Here is a 19,685-nt window from a genome sequence, read left to right on the forward strand (position 1 = left end):
GGAATTGCTCACCTTTTCCACTGCTGATCCCTCTGAATACTGGTGTATGTTCCTTGGGCTTCCCTTTCCTGAAGTCCACAGTCACTTCCTTGGTCTTTGAGTGCAAGGTTATTGTTGCGACACCACTCAACCAGCTGATCTATCTCACTCCTGTGTGCCTCCTTGTCACCGTCTGAAATTCTGCCAACAATAGTCATGTCATCAGCAAATTTATAGATGGTGTTTGAGCTGTGCTTAGTCACACAGTTGTGGGTGCAAAGAGAGTAATGCATTGGGCTAAGCACATGTCCTTGAGGCGTGCCAGTCTTGATTGAAAGCGAGAAGATGTTACTTCTGATCCGCACTGACTGTTGCCTCCCTATGAGGAAGTCAAGGATCCAGTTGCAGAGTGAAGTATAGGGGCCCAGGTTTTGGACTTGTTAGATAGAACTGATGGTATGATTGTTTTGAATGCTGAGCTGTAACCAATAAAAAGCAGCCTGATGTACTTAATGATTTTGTCGAAGTTCAGGTGTTGTGCAGAATACTTACTTTGATCTTTGAAGGCAAAATTTTAATCAGTATTAAATCGGAGCATTACTGTGAGAAATGTCACAATATGCTGACATAATTTCAGATTCAGTTTATTGTCATTTAGAAACCACAAATGCAATGCAGTTAAAAAATGAGACAACGTTCCTCCAGAATGATATCACAAAAGCATATGACAAAACAGACTACACTAGAAAATCCACATAACGTTTGGCAATCCATAATCCAGAGTCCAGAGATGCTGTTGCTTATTAATATCGCGCTACCATCTTAGCGCGTTCCCTGGAAAGGAGCTCCAAATCCACCAGACAAAACAAGACCAAAAACTAAAGCTACAAGACCTGCACAAAACCACATAGTTACAACAGTGCAAACAATAGCATAATTGATTAAAAAAAACAGTCGATGGACACAGTAAAAATAGTCCAAAGATTTGGATCTTTCCCTGGGATTTGTCCACCTTGATCCATTTCAACTATTTTTGGTATTTGGCATCCATGTTAAATATCCATAACAGCATGATATAATTAAGATTATATAATGCATTATCTCATGGTTGATTAGAATTTTGGTCCTGTATTGAAGTTCATCTTGGTTTTGAAGTCAGTTAATAACTCTGTATCCACAGCCCTCCAGAATGGAATTCTAAAGGTTCGCAATTCTAAAAGTAGATTTCACCTCTGCTCATCCATCTTTCTGGGTGGGTAAGAAGGTGTGGCATGTGTTCAAGTGGTTAGGGTATTCGACTAGGTCTTGAGTTTGAGCCCAGCTGAGGCAGCGTGTGTCCTTGAGCAAGGCACTTAACCACACAATGTTCCAGTCTACCCAGCTGAAAAATGGGTACTGGCAAAAAAAAATGCTGGGGGTCAACCTTGCGATAGACTGGCGTCCTATCCGGGGTGGGGGGGGGGGGAGTCTCGTACTCTCAGTCGCTTCACGCCACAGAAGCCAGAATAAGCACCGGCCTGATGAGCCACAAAGACTCAGGACAGAACTTTGATCAGTGAGAAGCATTGCATGGTCTGGATGGTTGATATCGGATCATTCAAAGTATGTTTTCTGATTTCATTGTAAACAACCAAATTCCCTTCTGCGATCAATTTTAAAAGCCAGCCCTCATTTTGGATATATAAATCTAAACACATGACAAAGGAGAATAAAAATGAATGGCTTTCTGCTAAGATCTAAAGCATTTGTGGCTATTTGTGGCCATTACTGATGAGATTCATTTAGTTCCTGGGACAGCAGAGGGTCCCTGGTTCCCTGTTGAGGGTCCTTAATGATGGATGCTGCCTTCTTGCGGCATCGTATTTTTAAGATGTCCTCAATGGTGGGAGGCTAGCTGAGTTAATAACCCTCTGCAGCTTTTTCTGATACTGTGGATTGGAGCCTAAATACCAGACAGTGATGCAACCAATTCGTAAGACATAGGAGCATAATTAGGCTGTTCGGCCCATTGAATCTGCTCTGCCATTACATCATGGCTGATCTATTAATCAATCTCAGCCCTATTCTTCTGCCTTTTCCCAGTAATCTTAGATGCCCTTACTAATTAAGAACCAGTCAACCTCCTCTTTAAATATGCCCTATCATATTAGTGTCCAAGAAGAGCAGGGTGAGCTGCCTCAACCACAGAGCACTCACATTTATTGTGATGAAGTGCTCTGAGAGTTTGTTTATGGCTAGAACTAACTCCTCCCTGAGCAAGGACCCGGATTCACTGCAATTTGCGTACCACCGCAAGTAGGTCTACAGCGGATACAATCTCACTGTCTCTCCACTCGGCCTTGGAATATTTGGTCAATAGCAATGCTTACGTCAGTACAGCTCAGCGTCCCTTTGCAAACATCCCGTCCCTACTAGTCAACAAGTACTCAAAACCTGGACCTCTGTACTGCTCTTTGCATTATTTCCTTGACTTCATCGGGAGGCCATAGTTAGTCAGATCAGAAATAACATGTCCTTGCTGATAATCAACACAGGCAGGCCTCAAGAATTTGTGCTTAGCCCACTACTCTACTGTCTACACTCATGACTGTGTGGCTGGGGATAGCTCAAATGCCATCTACGCTTTTGCCGCTAGCACAAGTGTTGTTGACAGAGTCTCAGGTGGTGACACGTTGGCATACAGGAGTAATAGATCAGCTGATGAAGTGGTGTAACAACAACCACCACCTTGAATTAAGTGTCAGTAAGACCAAGGAATTGATTGTTGACTTCAGCATGCAGAAATTGAGAGAATGCATAGCAGTTCTCATAGAGGGGTCAGTAATGGCAAGGGTGAGCAGCTTCAAATTCCTGGGTGTCAACATCTGAAGAGTACTGAGCCCAACATATTGGATGCAATTACTAAGAAGGTATGCCAGAAGCTATATTTCATTAGGAGGTTGAGGAGATTTCATACATTACCAACGATTAGCAGATTTTCACAGATGTCCTGTGGAGTGCTTTCTGATACAAGTGTAGATAGAAGATTGGCTGAGATCTAAGAAGATTGTTCTTTGCAATTATATATGAACTCAAGAAAATTAATGTGGCTTTTAAGGGGGGATGATGCGAAGGGAAAGACAGCAGTTAACTCCTGAGTTTAAACTCTCAGTTAGGAATTGTTTAGTTTTGATTATCCCAACTGGCCAGTGATTGTGATATAGCTGCATATGAATATTATGTTGCAATTCATATGTTCCTCTTTAGAGTATGCATAAAGGGAGACTTGGTTAAATTAATTTGGCTTTTGTTTTTAGCAGCAGACCTGTGCTAGTTCATATAATCTATGTGATAATGCTGTTTCGTGTTTTAGTAAAGGGGATGATGCTTCTGTAGAGCCTTTGGGAATCGACAAACAGCCAACTGAGAGCAAAGGAAAAGGTACAGTTATTACTAGAATCCATGTTCATTAATTTTAATAATAGTTAAGCTGTTATTTTAATTAAATTGGAAAAGAATGTACATTTTTAGTATTTTCTTTAATTACTTACCCTTTTCATTTCAGTCAGTTGCACTGTACGTAACCTGTTATTCCAGACATGGTTTCCGTTCTGGTGCTATGTGAAATCAAGACAATATTCCAATTCTCCATAAATGCCATTGAAACAAGCAAACTTGGCTGCAGCATTATCTAACAGTATTTGTATTGGAAGAATAAATACTATTAAAATAATTTAAGTGGTTTGTGCATGATTTTGATCATATTAATCTGAATAAGAGATTCATGTATTAGCAAGAGTAACTTTATTAAATAAGCTTATAAGAAATGCAGGTTATAAAAATACTTAGGTTAAGTCAGTGCACTTTGAAATCTTTTACATTTAAGAATTTGATTGAGGAATGTTATTTGGGTTCTATATTGATGGTGTCAGCCTCTGGCTTTAATATGCAGTCTCTCCTACCAGACTTCCCCCTTCCCCAGCATTTTATTTCTTTCACCAATCAACTTCCCAAATCTTTACTTCATCCCTCCCACTCCTGATTTCACTTATCACCTTGTGGTTTTTCTCTCCCTTCCCCCACAACTTAAATACTCCTCATCGTTATTTCTCCGGTCCTGCCGAAATGTCTTGGCCCAAAACGTCAACTGTACTTTTTTCCATAGATGCTGTGTGGCCTGCTGAATTCCTCCAGCATTTTGTGTGTGTTGCTTGGATTTCCAGCATCTGTAGATTTTCTTTTGTTTGTAGATTTTGATAGAGATAGCTTGAGATAGCTGCTGACACAATTATTTTTATGTACTTCTGCGGAGGTATAGTACAAAATTCTTCCACAGAATCTACAGCTCTTGTATAATTTCATAATGTTGAAGATGTAGTATTGCAGTAGGGAGGGTGCAGAATAATCACCAGCTGCTTAGAAAACATGCCAGTGGCCAGATTTCATGATTTGGGTTGAAATGCAGGGGTGACCTAACCATTGAGTACAAAATTGGCTTGGTAAAAGGGGTGTTTATCAAATTAGAAGCCTGTCACCAGTGATGAGCTGCAAGGATTGATACTGGATCCACTATTATTGTTCATCTGCATTTGTGTTTTGGATAACAGCTTTGTTAACTTAGTAAGTTTGCTGGCAACACTAAAATTGGTGGTATGATGGGTAGTGAAGACTATTGTCTAAATTTACAAATTTACTAAGCTAACCAACAGAGGACAACTAAAAAATTCTATAAGGGGGAAAGAGGCAAAATATGAGGGTAAATTAGAATGCATGAGTTTAAGGTGAGATTTGAAAGGGAGCAGAGAGGCAATTTTTTCCCCACACACTGATTGTTGAGGGCATATAGAGCAGCCGCCAGAGGAAGCATGCAAGGTGGATAAAATTGTAATGTTTAAAAGACATCAGGTACATGGGTGGAAAAGATTAAAGAGATAAGGAGAAAGTTGAATTTAAGTAGTTAACTGGGCCCACAGGCCTGTTTCCAGAGGAACAATCTGATGGAGGAACTCAATGGGTTCAGTATTGATAAGAGGAAAGGATTTTTTGATGTTTCAGATCGAAACACTGCATCAGGATTTGCTTCGCCTCCACTCAGCCTGTTTCCTAGCTCTATATATCTTTACTGTGAGAAAAGATAAACTCATTTGTTGAAACCATTTCCTGTTTTGTGAAAATTTTGTATTTATTATTTATTCTCTGCAACCTTCTCTCCTTACAGAATTTCTTCTTTCTGTCTGTTAGTTTAATCTTTAATTTATTTCCATCCATGCCGGGTTCGGCGTTGAGCTATCCACTCGGCCTCGTAAAAAAAAAAAGGTCAAGTCAGGAATGTTCATATCATGACCCGGTTAATCTGAAATGAGACCAATCCTGACACCACACACCAGACATGAATGGCTGACTGTCTGGTGCGAAACGCTTAAAAAAAATTCTCCCTTTTGTTTGAATACCTTCTGGTCTTTTTTTTAAAAAAAAAGTTGTCCTGCCACACATGTGGAATATCTAAAGTCATTTTATTTCCTTTTAACGTAATGAAAATACTTCAATTTACCAAGTCCATTCTGACCATAAACCATCACTTTTTCAATTTGGTTCTCTCCCTAATTTTCTTTTGTTAGCCACAAAACATCCTTCTATTCCAATGCGAATAACTGTCTGCCTTTGCAAGTTGAAATTTTTTTTTGGTGTATCTGCCATCATTTGTTCATAGCCTTGTCTTTCAATCTTTTTTTTGGATCTAATCAGTAGCTTTTTCACCTATATAATTCACGTGATTTAATATAATCAGTTGAAACTTATATTTCTATCTGTAACATATGAAAGTCTGTCATGTTATAATTACTCTTTCCCAAAGGATCCAGTACTATAAATGTATTAATTAATTCCATCTCATTACCCATTACTAGATCTAAAATAACCTGTTCCCTTGAATGTTCTCTCTGGCCAGTATAATTTCAAAGTTCAAGGTAAATTTTATTATGTAAGTACATGTATTTCACCATATACAACTCTGAGATTCATTTTTTTGGCATACTGAATAAATCTATAACCATAACAGAATCAATGAAAGATTTCCCAACTAGGTGTTCAGCCAGAGTGCTAAAGACAACAAATGGTGCAAATACAAAAAGAAATCATAATAAATAAGCAAGCAATCAATAAATATTGAGAACATGAGATGGAGTCCTTGAAAGTAAGTCCATTGGTTGGAGGAGCATTTCAATGATGGGACAAGTGAAATTGGGTGATGTTATCCCCTCTGGTTCAAGAGCCTGATGCTTGCAGGGTAATAACGTTCCTGAGCCTGGTGGTATGAGTCTTGAGGCTCTTGTACCTTTAATCTTGATGGTAGAAGTAGGAAGAGAGTGTGTCCTGGGTGGTGGAAATCTCTGATGATAGATACTGCTTTTGTTTAACAGTGTTTCATGTAAATGTGCTCAATGGTTGGGAGGGCTTTACCTGTGATGGAATGGGCTATATCAACGACTTTTTATATATTTTTCCATTCAAGGGTATTGGGCTTTCCATACCAGGCTATGATGCAGCCAGTCAGTATACTCTCCAATTTGCACAATCTCTGCCAAAATTAAACTAATTTGCAATCTTTCGTAAATGTCCTGTTATTTCTTGATTTCAAAGGTCTTTGTGGTCTCCCACCAGCCCAATCTGTACCCAGATTGTTTCTACACATTGAGATTTTGATCCAATGCCATTCCTCACAAGCAAACACCAATTCCTCCCTCCGATTCCTCTTATGCTTCCAAATTATAAAATGTCAGTTCCCTTGCAATGACATCCTTGTAGTGGCCATCAGATTACACCCATTTGTTTTGGTCCATGGTGCAGCATTTAGAACCATCTGAACTAAATAGCCACGCCTGTTTCCCTGAATAGGACAGTCTGAAGCTAGCAAGTATAGGTTAAAGTAAGGAGAAAGATTTTGAGGAGACTAGAAGGGAAAGATACAAAAGGAATAGACATAAAAGGCAAGCTTTTTTTTCCATGAAGTATGGTGGATATGTGAAAGAAGCTGCCAGTATAAGTGGTAACGGTGGATGCACTTACATGAAAGACATTGAACATATAAATGGAAAGAAAAGGTTTAGAGGCATGTAGGCCAAATATAAGCAAATGAGTCTAGATGAGACAGGCATATTGAGTGGCATAGATGAATTAGGCCGAAGAGCCTATTTTAGTGCTCTGATACTCTCAAGATTTTTGCCTTGGTTGTCCTTCAAGCTTCTAACCCTTGCTTAACCCTTGGCACAAAGGAAGCAGTATTTCTTTCCGGACTTGGACACAATAGCAAAATTGTATATCTGTGCTCCTGTTTGCATTGTATAGCTTTTAGGGGATGACTGTATATTTGAAAATATGCAAAGAATGCTCTCTTATACACTTTGCAGTTTCCAGAGCACTGATTTCAGCTCATCAATAAAGCTGAACTTCTGTGAGCTACAAATAAGATCGCAGTGGATCACAGTGGCCTCCAGCATCTGTTGTATTCTGCAGCCACATGCCATGTCCACTATAATGGGTCATCTTTTAATAATTACTTTTGTAGTTTAAATTACATGTAGGCTCAAAGCTATCTTCTGGTTGCATTGCCAGAAATGTCATTGCATTTAAAAGTAGATCATGTGGTTTTAAGATGAGAGAAATGGTGATATTGAATGTATGAGATCTCTACTGATGTTTACCCTCAAGTGCAGGAGTAAATAATAAAATAAGAATTTTTTTTTGAGTCATATGTTGACTCTGCTGTTGGAATGTGTGTTCACAATTATTCCCTCTTTGCAGCAAAATTGACGACTCAGGTCATGCCGAGTCCACAGGTATTAGCAGCTTTACAGGAAAAACTTGACAGTATTTCACACACTCCATCAAGCTACATTGAAACGTGAGTAGAATGTTTACAGTTGGTTTGGACATTAATTTCCAGAAGCAGTGCATCAATTATTTGCAACACCATAATGCAATCATGATGCTTTGTTGCTTTTTGATTTTTAATTGTTACCTTTTGGGATTTTATATGGGTGGTTTTTGAAACTAGTTTATGTCCTTCATCTTTTTAAGAGTGATCCTATTATAGCCTAAGAGCGATAGGTATTCAAGAAGCTTCCACAAGTATAATGACTGAAAAAGCACTATCTTTCTGTGCATGCTGGATTGTCAGACTGCCTAAGCAAGAACCAATTCTGGATATGGCACCATCGCCTACAATGAAGTAATAGGAAGAGAGTAACTGTCACAGATTTTCACCTCTTTCCCCCTCCCTCACACCCCCATTTACTAGGATGAGGCAGATTGGTTGTTTTTTTACCGTTGAGAGGTTAAATTTTCTGCCATTAACATTAACTCCCTCAGGTGCTGAAATCCTTCTTGATGTTCATCCACTGAATTCCCATTTTCCCAACAACAAGTTCACATGCTTCACGTGCAGCTTGTAAATATATTAGGAGCAACAGTATGTTAATTGGTTCCACAAAATTGCTCTGCTCTTCATTGAGATTGTGACTGATCTTCAAACCTCAACTCTGCGGTGTTGCCTTCCCTGTTAGTATTTCACATCCTTACCAAGAATCTATCGATCCCTGCCTTAAATTATTCAAAGTCTCTTTCAATACACTTTGAGGATGAACATATTCAAGGCACTCATACCTGCCAGCAGGGGGAAAATACCTCTGCCTCAAAGAAGTGTTGCTTTGTTCTTTTTAAACAGTGGCCTAATTCTAGATTTTACCCCAATTGAAAGCATTCTCTCCATGTTCTCCTGTTCAAGACTTCTCACATTTCGGTTGAGGTACCTTTCTTTTAAATTCAGGTGGCTATTTGAATTTAACTAGCCTGTCCAGCCTCTGCTCAGAAGACAACCTGCTCATTCCAAGTAGCTCTCCAGTAGAAAACAGTTGCCAAACTGTTTTCAACTCATTTAAATCTTTTCTTAAATGAGAGAACTGGTACTATATACAGTACTCTGGATATAATCTTATCGTTGATGTGTCCAACTTAAATCTAACCCTTTTTTGTGTTCATTTCCTCCAGTGATGAATCAGAATCAGGTTTTTTATCACCGGCATAGGACGTGAAATTTGTTAACTTACCAGCAGCAGTTCAATGCAATACATAATATAGAAGAGAAAAATAAATAAATAAATAAATAAAATGAAAATTATTATATAAATAAACAAATCAATTGCAGTATATGTATATTGAATAGATTTTTAAAACATGCAAAAAAAACCGGTAATACTGTATATTTTTAAAAAGTGAGGTAGCATTCAAGGGTTCAATGTCCATTTAGGAATTAGATGGCAGAGGGGAAGAAATAATCACTTTGTTAGATTTCCCAATTGTATGTACAGTGGTATAATTTCTCCTTCTCTTTCAATTCTAGACTTACTGTTTTTTTCTATGTAAAGTTGCTTGCATTCTTTATTGTGGATGCAAAGTAGCTTGTTTAATTCATCTGTTTTTTATTGATTTTAATTACTCAGAGTTATTGAAAGGACCCAGTCTCATTTTTAGTTACTTTTTAAGATACCTGTAGATGCTTACTATTTGTTTTTCCACTTTGAGAACTTCAAAATTTACACTAATTTTTCTTCCTTACAAACTTCATATTCATTTTTTGTATTCTTACCAATTTCTGAGCTGTCACCTATTTAATGCATTTTCTGCTTTTTACTTGGAAATTTTGACTCTAGTAATTAACCATTTTTGGCAGGTCCTCCACTGCTTACAATTTTTCTTTCTCACTGGAATGTTTTATCAAAATGTATACCGGCATGACACATTCAGGAAAAGGAGAAAACTAGTTATTGTTAATAATTGGTTTACAACAATAATGTACTTGATCTGAAATCTGCACTTTTTTAAAATGTAGAAGAGGAATTATTCTAATACTTAAGAAGTATATCTAGCCGTATTCTAGTGGCATATCAAAGCAACAAAATTGTTGACTGAAATCTCATCTGTGGCTTATCCTGGTGGAAAGATGACATGTTAACTTGTACATTACTCTACAGAGAACAGTAAGTTATTGTGAAGTTGATTGCTGATATCATCATGCCATGTAAGCTGTTCAGGTTCTATTTTTTTCATTCAACAGGTAGAATAGTCTATAAATTCCTAGTCTGTTTTCAGCAAGCTGGCTACGACAGGTTCTTTTAAATAAACACAGCAATCCAGTAGACACATAATCCAAGGCATTCAATAAATTCAAAGTAGGTTTCTTATCAAAGTGTATATATAGTACTGTGTAAAGCCTTAGGCAAGTGTATATAGTTCAGGTACTTGAGACTTCTGCATCGTCCTATAGTAATTTTATGTATGGCACTGTACTGCTGCCACAAAATAAATTCATGACATATATGAGCAATAATAAACCTGATTCTGATATGTGTCTCTGTTGTGCAATGGGAGTGGAAAGGGGGCAAGGAGAGGGGAGTGGTGGTCGGGGAAAGGAGGGGGAAGCACCAGAGAGACATTCTGTAATGAGTAATATATATGTGTCTATGACTTTTGGAAAGTATTGTATATGTCGTCTTGTACAATCTGAGATTCATTTTCTTGTAGGCGTTCGCAATAGATATAAGAGAAAAATTAGAATCAATGAATGATCACAGCCAATGTGCAATAGGCAACAAACTGCAAATACAAAAAGAAAAACAAATAATAATAATAATAATAATAACAATAAATAAGCAATAAGTATCGAAAGTGAGGTGGAGTCCTTGAAAGTAAGTCCATAGGTTGTGGGAAATTTTCAGTGATGGGGGCGAGTTCAAGAGCCTGTTGGTTGAGAGGTAATAACAGTTCCTGAATTTTCAGTGATGGGGGCGAGTTCAAGAGCCTGTTGGTTGAGAGGTAATAACAGTTCCTGAACCTAGTGATGTTGGTCCTGAGGCTCCTGTACCACCTTCCAGATGGCAGCATTTACTGTGATGGTGGGCCATATCCACTACTATTGTAGGCTTTTTTATTCAAGGGTATTGGTGTTTCCATATTAGGCTGTGATGCAACCAACCAGTCAATATTTATTCTCTACTACGCATCTATTGAAGTTTGTCAAAACTTAGATGACCTGCCAAATCTTTGCAAATGTCTAAGGAAATAGAGGCACTGTCACGCTTTTATCGTAATTGCACTTGTGTGCTGTGCCCAGGGCAGATTTTCTGGAATGGTAACACCAAGCAATTTAAAGTTGCTGACCATCTCCACACCTAATGCCCCCATGAGGACTAGCTCATGGACCTCGAATTTCCTCCTCCTTGGTCTTGCTAACGTTGCTGTGACACCACTCAGTCAGATTTTCAGTCTACGTACACAACGCTGGAAGAACTCAGCAGGTGAGGCAGCATCCGTGAGAAAAGAGTAGCCATCGTTTCGGGCTGAGACCCTTCATCAGGAATATGGGAGATTTTCAGTCTCCCTCCTATATTCTGATTTGTCGCCACCTTTAATTTGACCATCAACAGTGGTCAATCAGCAAACAAATATGGCATTGGGGCTGTGTTAAGCCTCAGTAAGTATAAAGTGAGTAGAGCATGGGGTTAAGCATATCGCCTTGTGATGCACCTGTACTGACAGAGATTGTGGAGTTGATGTTGTTGCCAATCCAAACTTTAAAGTGTGAGGACTACAAATGAGATAATATGCTTCTTTATCCACTAATTTCCTTTCAGTACTTTGACAACATGATAAAATATTGCCCATATCCTTTGATGCTTGTTGGTTGAGAACAGAAAGCTGCTGTAGGAGGGTCCTGTAGCTTATAGTCAATCATGTAGCACTATACATATTGATTGCTGAGAATTGAGCCCTGACCATTTGTTCTTCATTAACATTAGATCAATTGCAAATGCTTTCTAGGGCACTGATCTTCCAGCAATAGGATCGTTCTACACAAAAGTGAAAGTAGAATTTATTTCCAAGAAAAAATTTCAAGTATTTATAGATATTTCATTTAAGGATTACATCATATTGCTTACTGTCATCGACTTCAGTTGCAGTCATTAAACACAGAACTATGAAAGAATCAAATTAAGATTTTGGGTCATTGGGGGAATCATGGGTTAGTAGGGCTGACAAATGCTGGTAGTTTATTTCTGTATGCTCAATCTGTGTCAAGTCAGAGCTAGCCAGAGCAAATCCATGCAATTCAGTGGAAAGGAAAGGCTACAGAAAAAAGTATTTTTGTTTGTTTTCATTTTTTTAATGAATGTTTTTAATTGTTTGATTAAGTTCTGAAATGTCCAGGTCAAGTAGCAACCTTCAGGGGCTATAATGGCTTGACACTAATAAAATTAGAATTGTGACCTGGCTCGCTATCATGTTTACAACTTCTTTGTGGTTAGACTTATTCTGGCCTGTTTGTGCAATCATGTTATGTCTTCTGCTGCACAGAGCCTGGTTGTTAAAGTTTGGATCAGCCTCAGACAGAAAAGTTTCAAACAAGGAGAGTACGGATTTATCATAGATTTTCTTTTTTTTTAAGAAGTTCGGGCAAAGAGAGTAGCTTGCTGGCTTATAAGTTACACTTCGTGTTCTCTTTGTTCCTTATATTAATAATTGACCCTTTATTTGCAGTTTACCTAAAGCTGTAAAGAGAAGAATAAATGCCTTGAAGCGGCTTCAGGTTAAATGTGCCCACATAGAAGCCAAATTTTATGAGGAAATTCATGAACTGGAGCGGAAATATGCAGCTCTTTACCAGCCATACTTTGAAAAGGTATGAGTATTTTTTAAAAAAAACCTTGATTATATTTGTATGAAAGCAATGCTTAACCTAATAAGTGTAATTTGTTTAGTCCAAAAAGTTAACATTTGGTAGCATTATTAACTTCCTTTTGCTGAAATGCTCTAAATGATTGTATTAAGATAATTGCCCAATTTTGCTTATTATGTGAGGAATATTGCAGCTTAAGTAGTTTCCTTTTATGACATTGAGACGAGTATTATTTTGAATATGATTTTAAAGCCTAGAATGTTAAAATAATTTCTCAGGTATGAACACAGATGAACAGTCTCTTCTGAAGTTGCTTTATTGAGTTACAGATTCATGGTTATTAACTGTGGAAATGTGCACTTCAACCCGCCCAACTCAGCACCAACCATCAAGAGCTCACCTTAAGCTTAAACCCTTTTTATTCTTGAATTTTGAGGAAGTGCAAGGAATTTAGAACAGCAAAGGAAACCCACACAGTCATAAGGAAAATGTGCAAAGTTCACAACACAATGCTGGAGGTCAAGACTGATCATCAGTCACTGGAGCTGTGAGGCGACGGTCTACTATTACTTATCATTCAGATGCTTTCTTTGAATTGGGTTCAGTTCAGTCCTATGATCATCTAAAGTTCTTAGGCACAGGTTTAAAAAAAACTGAAGTGAAGATGCTTTCAAAAATAATGAAATAAAAAGTATCTAAATATCAAAAAAATTCCAAAAAGATCATTAAACATGAAAAAAAAATCAAATCGTACCTTTAAAACTGCATCAGTTCTCTTGGGTTCACTGTTGTGCAGTTTTATAAGAAAATGGGCGGTTGGTTGTTCCAAGTATCTTGGAGAACTTGTCGCTGTTCTTCTGCAGACTTCGGCTGTCTTGTTTGCTTCTGTCTCTCTAGGTAATCCCAGATAGCCTCTGATGTTGAAATCAGGGCTGTATGGAAGCCATTTTGCACAAACTTATTCTTCTTTTCACTGAATGATCCTTTCTTTATGACCTTGGTCATTTGTTTGGAATCAATGTCCTGTGCTGCCGAATGAAGTTGGGACCAGTCAGGCTGGTACCAACCATGTTGGTAATACGTAATGGATGAGAATCTGCTTGTACTTTTCTGCATTGAAGATTCCATTAATTCTGACCAGATTATCAATTCCATTTGCAGAAATGCAGTCCCAAATGTGCAAGGATCCTCTGCAGTGCTTCACTGTTGGCTGCAGACACTCATTTATGTAGCGCTATCCAGCTCTTCTAAGGACAGACTATCTACTGTTTGACCCAAAAATTTCAGAATTTGATACCTTGGTCCAGAGCACTTGCTGCCATTTTTCAAGCACCCCAGTTCTTGTGTTTTTTGTACATAGGTGAGTCTCTTGGCTTTGTTTTCTCTTCGGAGGAATGGCTTTTTGGCAGCAACTTCCTCGAAGACCACTTCTGACAAGACTTCTCCAGACTGTAGAGGGGTGTACGTGGGTTCCAGTAGTTTTTGGGAGATCAGAGCTGATTGCAATGCTGGACTTCTTCCGATTTAGAAGGGACGTCAGTTTGATGTATCTCTTGAGATTCAAGTACATTTATTATCAAATAATGTATAAATTGTATACCTTGAGATTTGTTTGCTTACAGGCAGCCACAGAGCAAGAAACCCAAAGAACCCAAAAGGCCACAAAAGAACGGGGAAAAAACACATAATGCAAACAATAGAAACAAATGACACATTACGAACGAGATTGACAGGGTCAGCATTTAATGTTGTTCTCTATTTGTCCAAGAGTAGGTGATCAACTGCCTTTTGAATACTGCTGCCATTGTAATGGAGGCAGTTTCACAGTGTTGCTGTACAGTCTATGACTTGTGAATTTTATTCTGAAGTTTCCTGCGCTTTTCATCTTTTCCTCTGGTTGGCAGAAGCCATTTGTTTGGTAGGAGCTGTAAAAGAAGGCACAGTACATTAGCTGAACTTTACTGCCAAGTCTATCTCTTGCTTCCAAATTTGATCATTCTCTGTGATCCTTTGTAATTCAGTATAATTTGGATACACTAGAGCAATTTGTTCTTGACTTATTTCACAATCGCCTTGCAAGTTGCTCTCTTAAATTTCTCTGCTATTGGTGAGACGAAAGCTGTTGGTGAGAAAGGAGCTTAAGAATGGGCTGAGGAGAGCAAGAAGGGGGCATGAGAAGGCCTTAGCGAGTAGGGTAAAGGAAAACCCCAAGGCATTCTTCAATTATGTGAAGAACTAAAGGATGACAGGGAGTGAAGGTAGGACCGATTAAAGGTGGGAAAATGTGCCTGGAGGCTGTGGAAGTGAGCGAGGTCCTCAATGAATACTTCTCTTCGCTATTCACCAATGAGAGGGAACTTGATGACGGTGAGGACAATATGAGTGAGGTTGATATTCTAGAACATGTTGGTATTAAGGGAGAGGAGATGTTGGAGTTGTTAAATACATTAGGATGGATAAGTCCCCGGGGCCTGACGGAATATTCCCCAGGCTGCTCCATGAGGCAAGGGAAGAGATTGCTGAGCCTCTGGCTAGGATCTTTATGTCCTCGTTGTCCACAGGAATGGTACCGGAGGATTGGAATGTTGTCCCCTTGTTCAAAAAAGGTAGTAGGGATAGTCTGGGTAATTATAGACCAGTGAGCCTTATGTCTGTGATGAGAAAGCTGTTGGAAAAGATTTAGGATCTATGGGCATTTAGAGAATCATGGTCTGATCAGGGACAGTCAGCATGGCTTGGTGAAGGGCAGATCGTGTCTAAAAAGCCTGTTAGAGTTCTTTGAGGAGGTGACCAGGCATATAGATGAGGGTAGTGCAATGGATGTGATCTACATGGATTTTAGTGAGGTATTTGACAAGGTTCCACACAGTAGGCTTATTCAGAAAGTCAGAAGGCACAGGATCCAGGGGAGATTGGCCAGGTGGATTCAGAATTGGCTTGCCTGCAAAAAGCAGTGGGTCGTGATGGAGGGAGTACATTCGGATTGGAGGGTTGTGACTAGTGGTGTCCCACAAGGATCGGTTCTGGAACCTCGACTTTTTGTGATTTTTATTTATTAACAACCTGGATGTGGTGTAGAAGGGTGGGTTGGCAAGTTTCCAGATAACACAAAGGATGGTGGTGTTGTGGATACTGTTGAGGATTGTCGAAGATTGCAGAGAGACATTGATAGGATGCGGAAGTGGGCTGAGAAGTGGCAGATGGAGTTCAACCTGGAGAAGTGTGAGGTGATACACTTTGGAAGGACAAACTTCAAGGCAGAGTACAAATGGCAGGATACTTGGTAGTGTGGAGGAGCAGAGGGATCTGGGGGTACATGTCCACAGATCCCTGAAAGTTGCCTCACAGGGAGATAGGGTAGTTAAGAAAGCTTTTGGGGTGTTAGCTTTCATAAGTCGAGGGATAGAGTTTAAGAGTCGCAAGATAGTGATGCAGCTCTATATAACTCTAGTTAGACCACACTTGGAGTACTGTGTCCAGTTCTGCTTGTCTCACTATAAAAAGAATGTGGAAGGTTTGGAAAGCACACTGAGGAGATTTACCAGGATGCTCCCTGGATTAGAGAGTATGCATTATGATCAGAGATTAAGGGAGCTAAGGCTTTACTCTTTGGAGAGGAGGAGGATGAGAGGAGACATGATAGAGGTGTACAAGATATTAAAAGGAACAGATAGAGTGGACAGCCAGCGCCTCTTTCCCAGGGCACCACTGCTCAATACAAGAGGAAATGGCTTTAAGGAGAGGGGTGGGAAGTTCGAGGGGGATATTAGAGGAAGGTTTTTTACTCGGAGTGGTTGGTGCGTGGAATGCAGTGCCTGAGTCAGTGCTGGAGGCAGATACACTAGTGAAATTTAAGAGTCTACCAGACAGGTATATCGAGGAATTTAAGGTGGAGGGTTATGTGGGAGGCAGGGTTTAAGTGTCGGCACAACATTGTGGGTCGAAGGGCCTGTACTGTGCTTACTGTTCTGTGTTCTATCATGATACCAACACCTTCGTGTTTGCAGAATCAGAATGTTTACAGTCTGGAAGAAGCTGTCAAATCACTGTGGAAGAACAATCCAGCTGGTTCTGCTCTCCACCCTCTCAGTGTGTGATTGCTTAAATAATAATATCCTTGCCAAGGTTGAATTCACAGAATGAAACAAATCAAAGTTTGATATAGCAAGCTTCATGCTTGACGTGGAAGGTTGAAGACCCATTCAGCTTGTACTTGAAGTTGCTACTTCTTTGGAAAGCCTTAAAATGATGGGTTGTATATTAATACATATTTTAGCAAAAATTTTACCAAAAATATAGCTTCATTCTTGTTTTTCAGTGATGTAGAATATTACTACTAATTATCAATGTTGAAACCCATTTGTTGCTTAGTTGTTTTCCTTCTTCCAGAGACGAGACATAACATCAGGCAACGTAGAACCCACAGATGCAGAATGTGAATGGCATAGTGACAAGGAAGAAGAAGAAGAAGAATTAGCAGTAAGTTTCACTTTTGTGGGGGAGGGGGGGTTGGGAGGTGCAATTTCTCCAATTTAGATCAATATAAATTATAAATCTGATCAAACCTGTGACATTTCTGAAAGTAGAATTTCTTGTCAAAATGTAGATTGCAGAATATGTATAAATTTACACCTATGTGTAAGTTGCATTTATTTGGGAATTATAATTTTATGAAAATGCATTTTTTAATATACCAACTCCCGAACTCTGTTTTCTATTCCATACAGACATTGTCAGAATACTCTTATCAAATCTTCCTGGCTACCTTATAACTCTCGAACCCTGTTCAATTTGTGCTTCCTAAACGTTAGTTCACAAGTTATGCACCAACTTCTTGCCTTATACGATTGTAATTGGACTGCCTTCAACTAAGTAATTTCTCTTATTGTCTGCTCCTATGCTTGACTATGGCTATGCTAAAGGTTGGGGAGTTACTGTCTCTGAAGTGCTCACCCACTGAGAGATCTGTCACCTGACCAAGTTCATTGCCTAGTACCAGATTCAGTATGGCGTCTCCTCTAGTTGGCCACTCAACATTTTGAGTCCGAAACCTTCCTGGGCATACCTAACGCATTCCACCCAACTAAGCCTTTTGCACTAGGCAGTTGCAATCAGTGTCTTTCCAAATTTGCCTCCTGCATTTTGTCCTTACACATCTGGAGAAGAGGGAAGATTATGTGAGAATGCTGTTCTTGGACTACAGTTCAGCATTCAACACTAATTCCATCCAGGCTTGACAGGAAGCTCAGACACCTCAGCCTTGTGCAGCTGGATCCTGGACTTCCTGTTAGATCGCCAGCAGCTGGTAAGAGTGGGCTCCCTCACCTCCACCCCTCTGACTCTCAATGCAGGAACCCCTCAGGGCTGCCCCCTCCTTTACTCCCTGTATACCCGTGTCTCTGTTGCCACCCAATCTGCTAACTAAATTTGCTGACGACACTAAGCCTAATCTCACACAATAACGAGGTGGCCTACAGGGAAGAAGTCATCTCTCTGACACAGTGGTGTCAAGAAAACAACCTCTCCCTCAATGGCGCAAAAACAAAGGAGCTGGTTATTGATTACATGAGGAATGGAGACAGGTTAACCCCTATTGATATCAATGGATCTGGGGTTGAGAGAGTAAATAGCTTCAAGTTCCTTGGCATCCACATCACCGATGACCTCACATGGTCTGTACACACCAGCTGTGTGGTGAAAAAGTCACAACAGCGCCTCTTTCACCTCAGATGGTTGAGGACGTTTGGTATGGACTCCCAAATCCTAATAACTTTCTACAGGGGCATAATTGAGAGAATCCTGACTGGCTGCATCACTGCCTGGTAAGGGAACTGTACCTCCCTTAATCGCAGGACTCTACAGAGAGTGCTATGGCCAACCCAACGTATCTGTAGTTGTGAACTTCCAACTATTCAGGACATTTACAGAGACAGGTGTGTAAAAAGACCCAAAGGATCATTGGGGACCTGAGTCACCCCAGTCACAATCTATTCCAGCTGCTATTATCCAGAAGCTGTACTGCAGCATGAAAGCCCGAGCCAGCAGGCTCCGGGACAGCTTCTTCCACCAGGCCATCAGACTGACTAACTCATGCTGATTTGAATGTACTTCTATGTTACATTGACTATTTATTATAAATTACTGTGATTGCACATTTAGATGGAGACATAACCTGAATATTTTTACTCTTCATGTATGTGAAGGATGTAAGAAATAGTCAAATTCAATTCAATGTTAGTTAATAAAATTACAGTTGAAATAAAGTCAATTCAATCTGTTCCTCAGTGTTGTTACTGGGGGGGTGGGGTCCTTAGAATATACCAATAGAGTGATTGCTGCCTTTCTGGATTGTCTCATTCAGTAGACAATCCATTCACAACATCTTTCCTTTCTACAGCTGTGATATTATCCCTGATTAGCAATGTCACCAGCTTACCTCCCTCCCTACCTACCCCTTTTGAAGTGGCTAAGTTCCAGAACATCAAGCCAAGTCGCTGTAGTAGCCACAGCTCCATTTACTAATCCATGCTCCAAGTTCATCACTCAGCTACTTCATGCTTTAAAATACAGTCAACCCTCCTTATCCGTGGGTTCTGCTTGCGCGGATTCAACCAACCATGGATTGGGAAATCCCAGAAGTTCTCTCTCCAGCACTTATTGTTTGAGCATATACAGACTTCTATTTCTTGTCATTATTCCCTAAACAATACAGTATAACAACTATTTACGTAGCATTTACATTGTATTAGGTATTATAGATAATCTAGAGATGATTTAAAGTATATAGGAGGATGAGCATAGGTTATTGCGAATCAGGAATCGGGAAAAAAATGGAAGTTGTCTTAAGTCGGAACAGATACATCCAGTATTTAGTGTCAGTTAGTCAAATGTTTGTCTTAGTATATAGTATATATTTTACCTTTCTATGCATATAAAACACTTAAGAAACATATGTATTTCAATAATTAAACCACTGCGTTTCTTAATAATAATTGTA

General features: G+C 39.3%; 1 protein-coding gene across 5 annotated transcripts in view; it reads left to right on the forward strand.

The window, feature by feature from the left end:
- Window positions 1–19,685, forward strand: part of nap1l4b (nucleosome assembly protein 1-like 4b) — a 121,458-nt gene that overhangs the window by 22,597 nt on the left and 79,176 nt on the right. For all 5 annotated transcript variants that reach the window (XR_009513293.1, XM_059975560.1, XM_059975556.1 and 2 more), the window contains exons 3-6: window positions 3,332–3,399; window positions 7,759–7,858; window positions 12,550–12,691; window positions 17,078–17,167. Coding sequence is in view for 4 of the 5 variants with exons in the window: in XM_059975560.1 (XP_059831543.1) it covers window positions 3,332–3,399; window positions 7,759–7,858; window positions 12,550–12,691; window positions 17,078–17,167 (400 nt within the window). In the remaining variant the exon portion in view is untranslated. The remainder of the gene's footprint in view (window positions 1–3,331; window positions 3,400–7,758; window positions 7,859–12,549; window positions 12,692–17,077; window positions 17,168–19,685) is intronic.

Source organism: Hypanus sabinus, chromosome 7, assembly GCF_030144855.1.
Source record: "Hypanus sabinus isolate sHypSab1 chromosome 7, sHypSab1.hap1, whole genome shotgun sequence".
Lineage (NCBI taxonomy): Eukaryota > Metazoa > Chordata > Chondrichthyes > Myliobatiformes > Dasyatidae > Hypanus > Hypanus sabinus.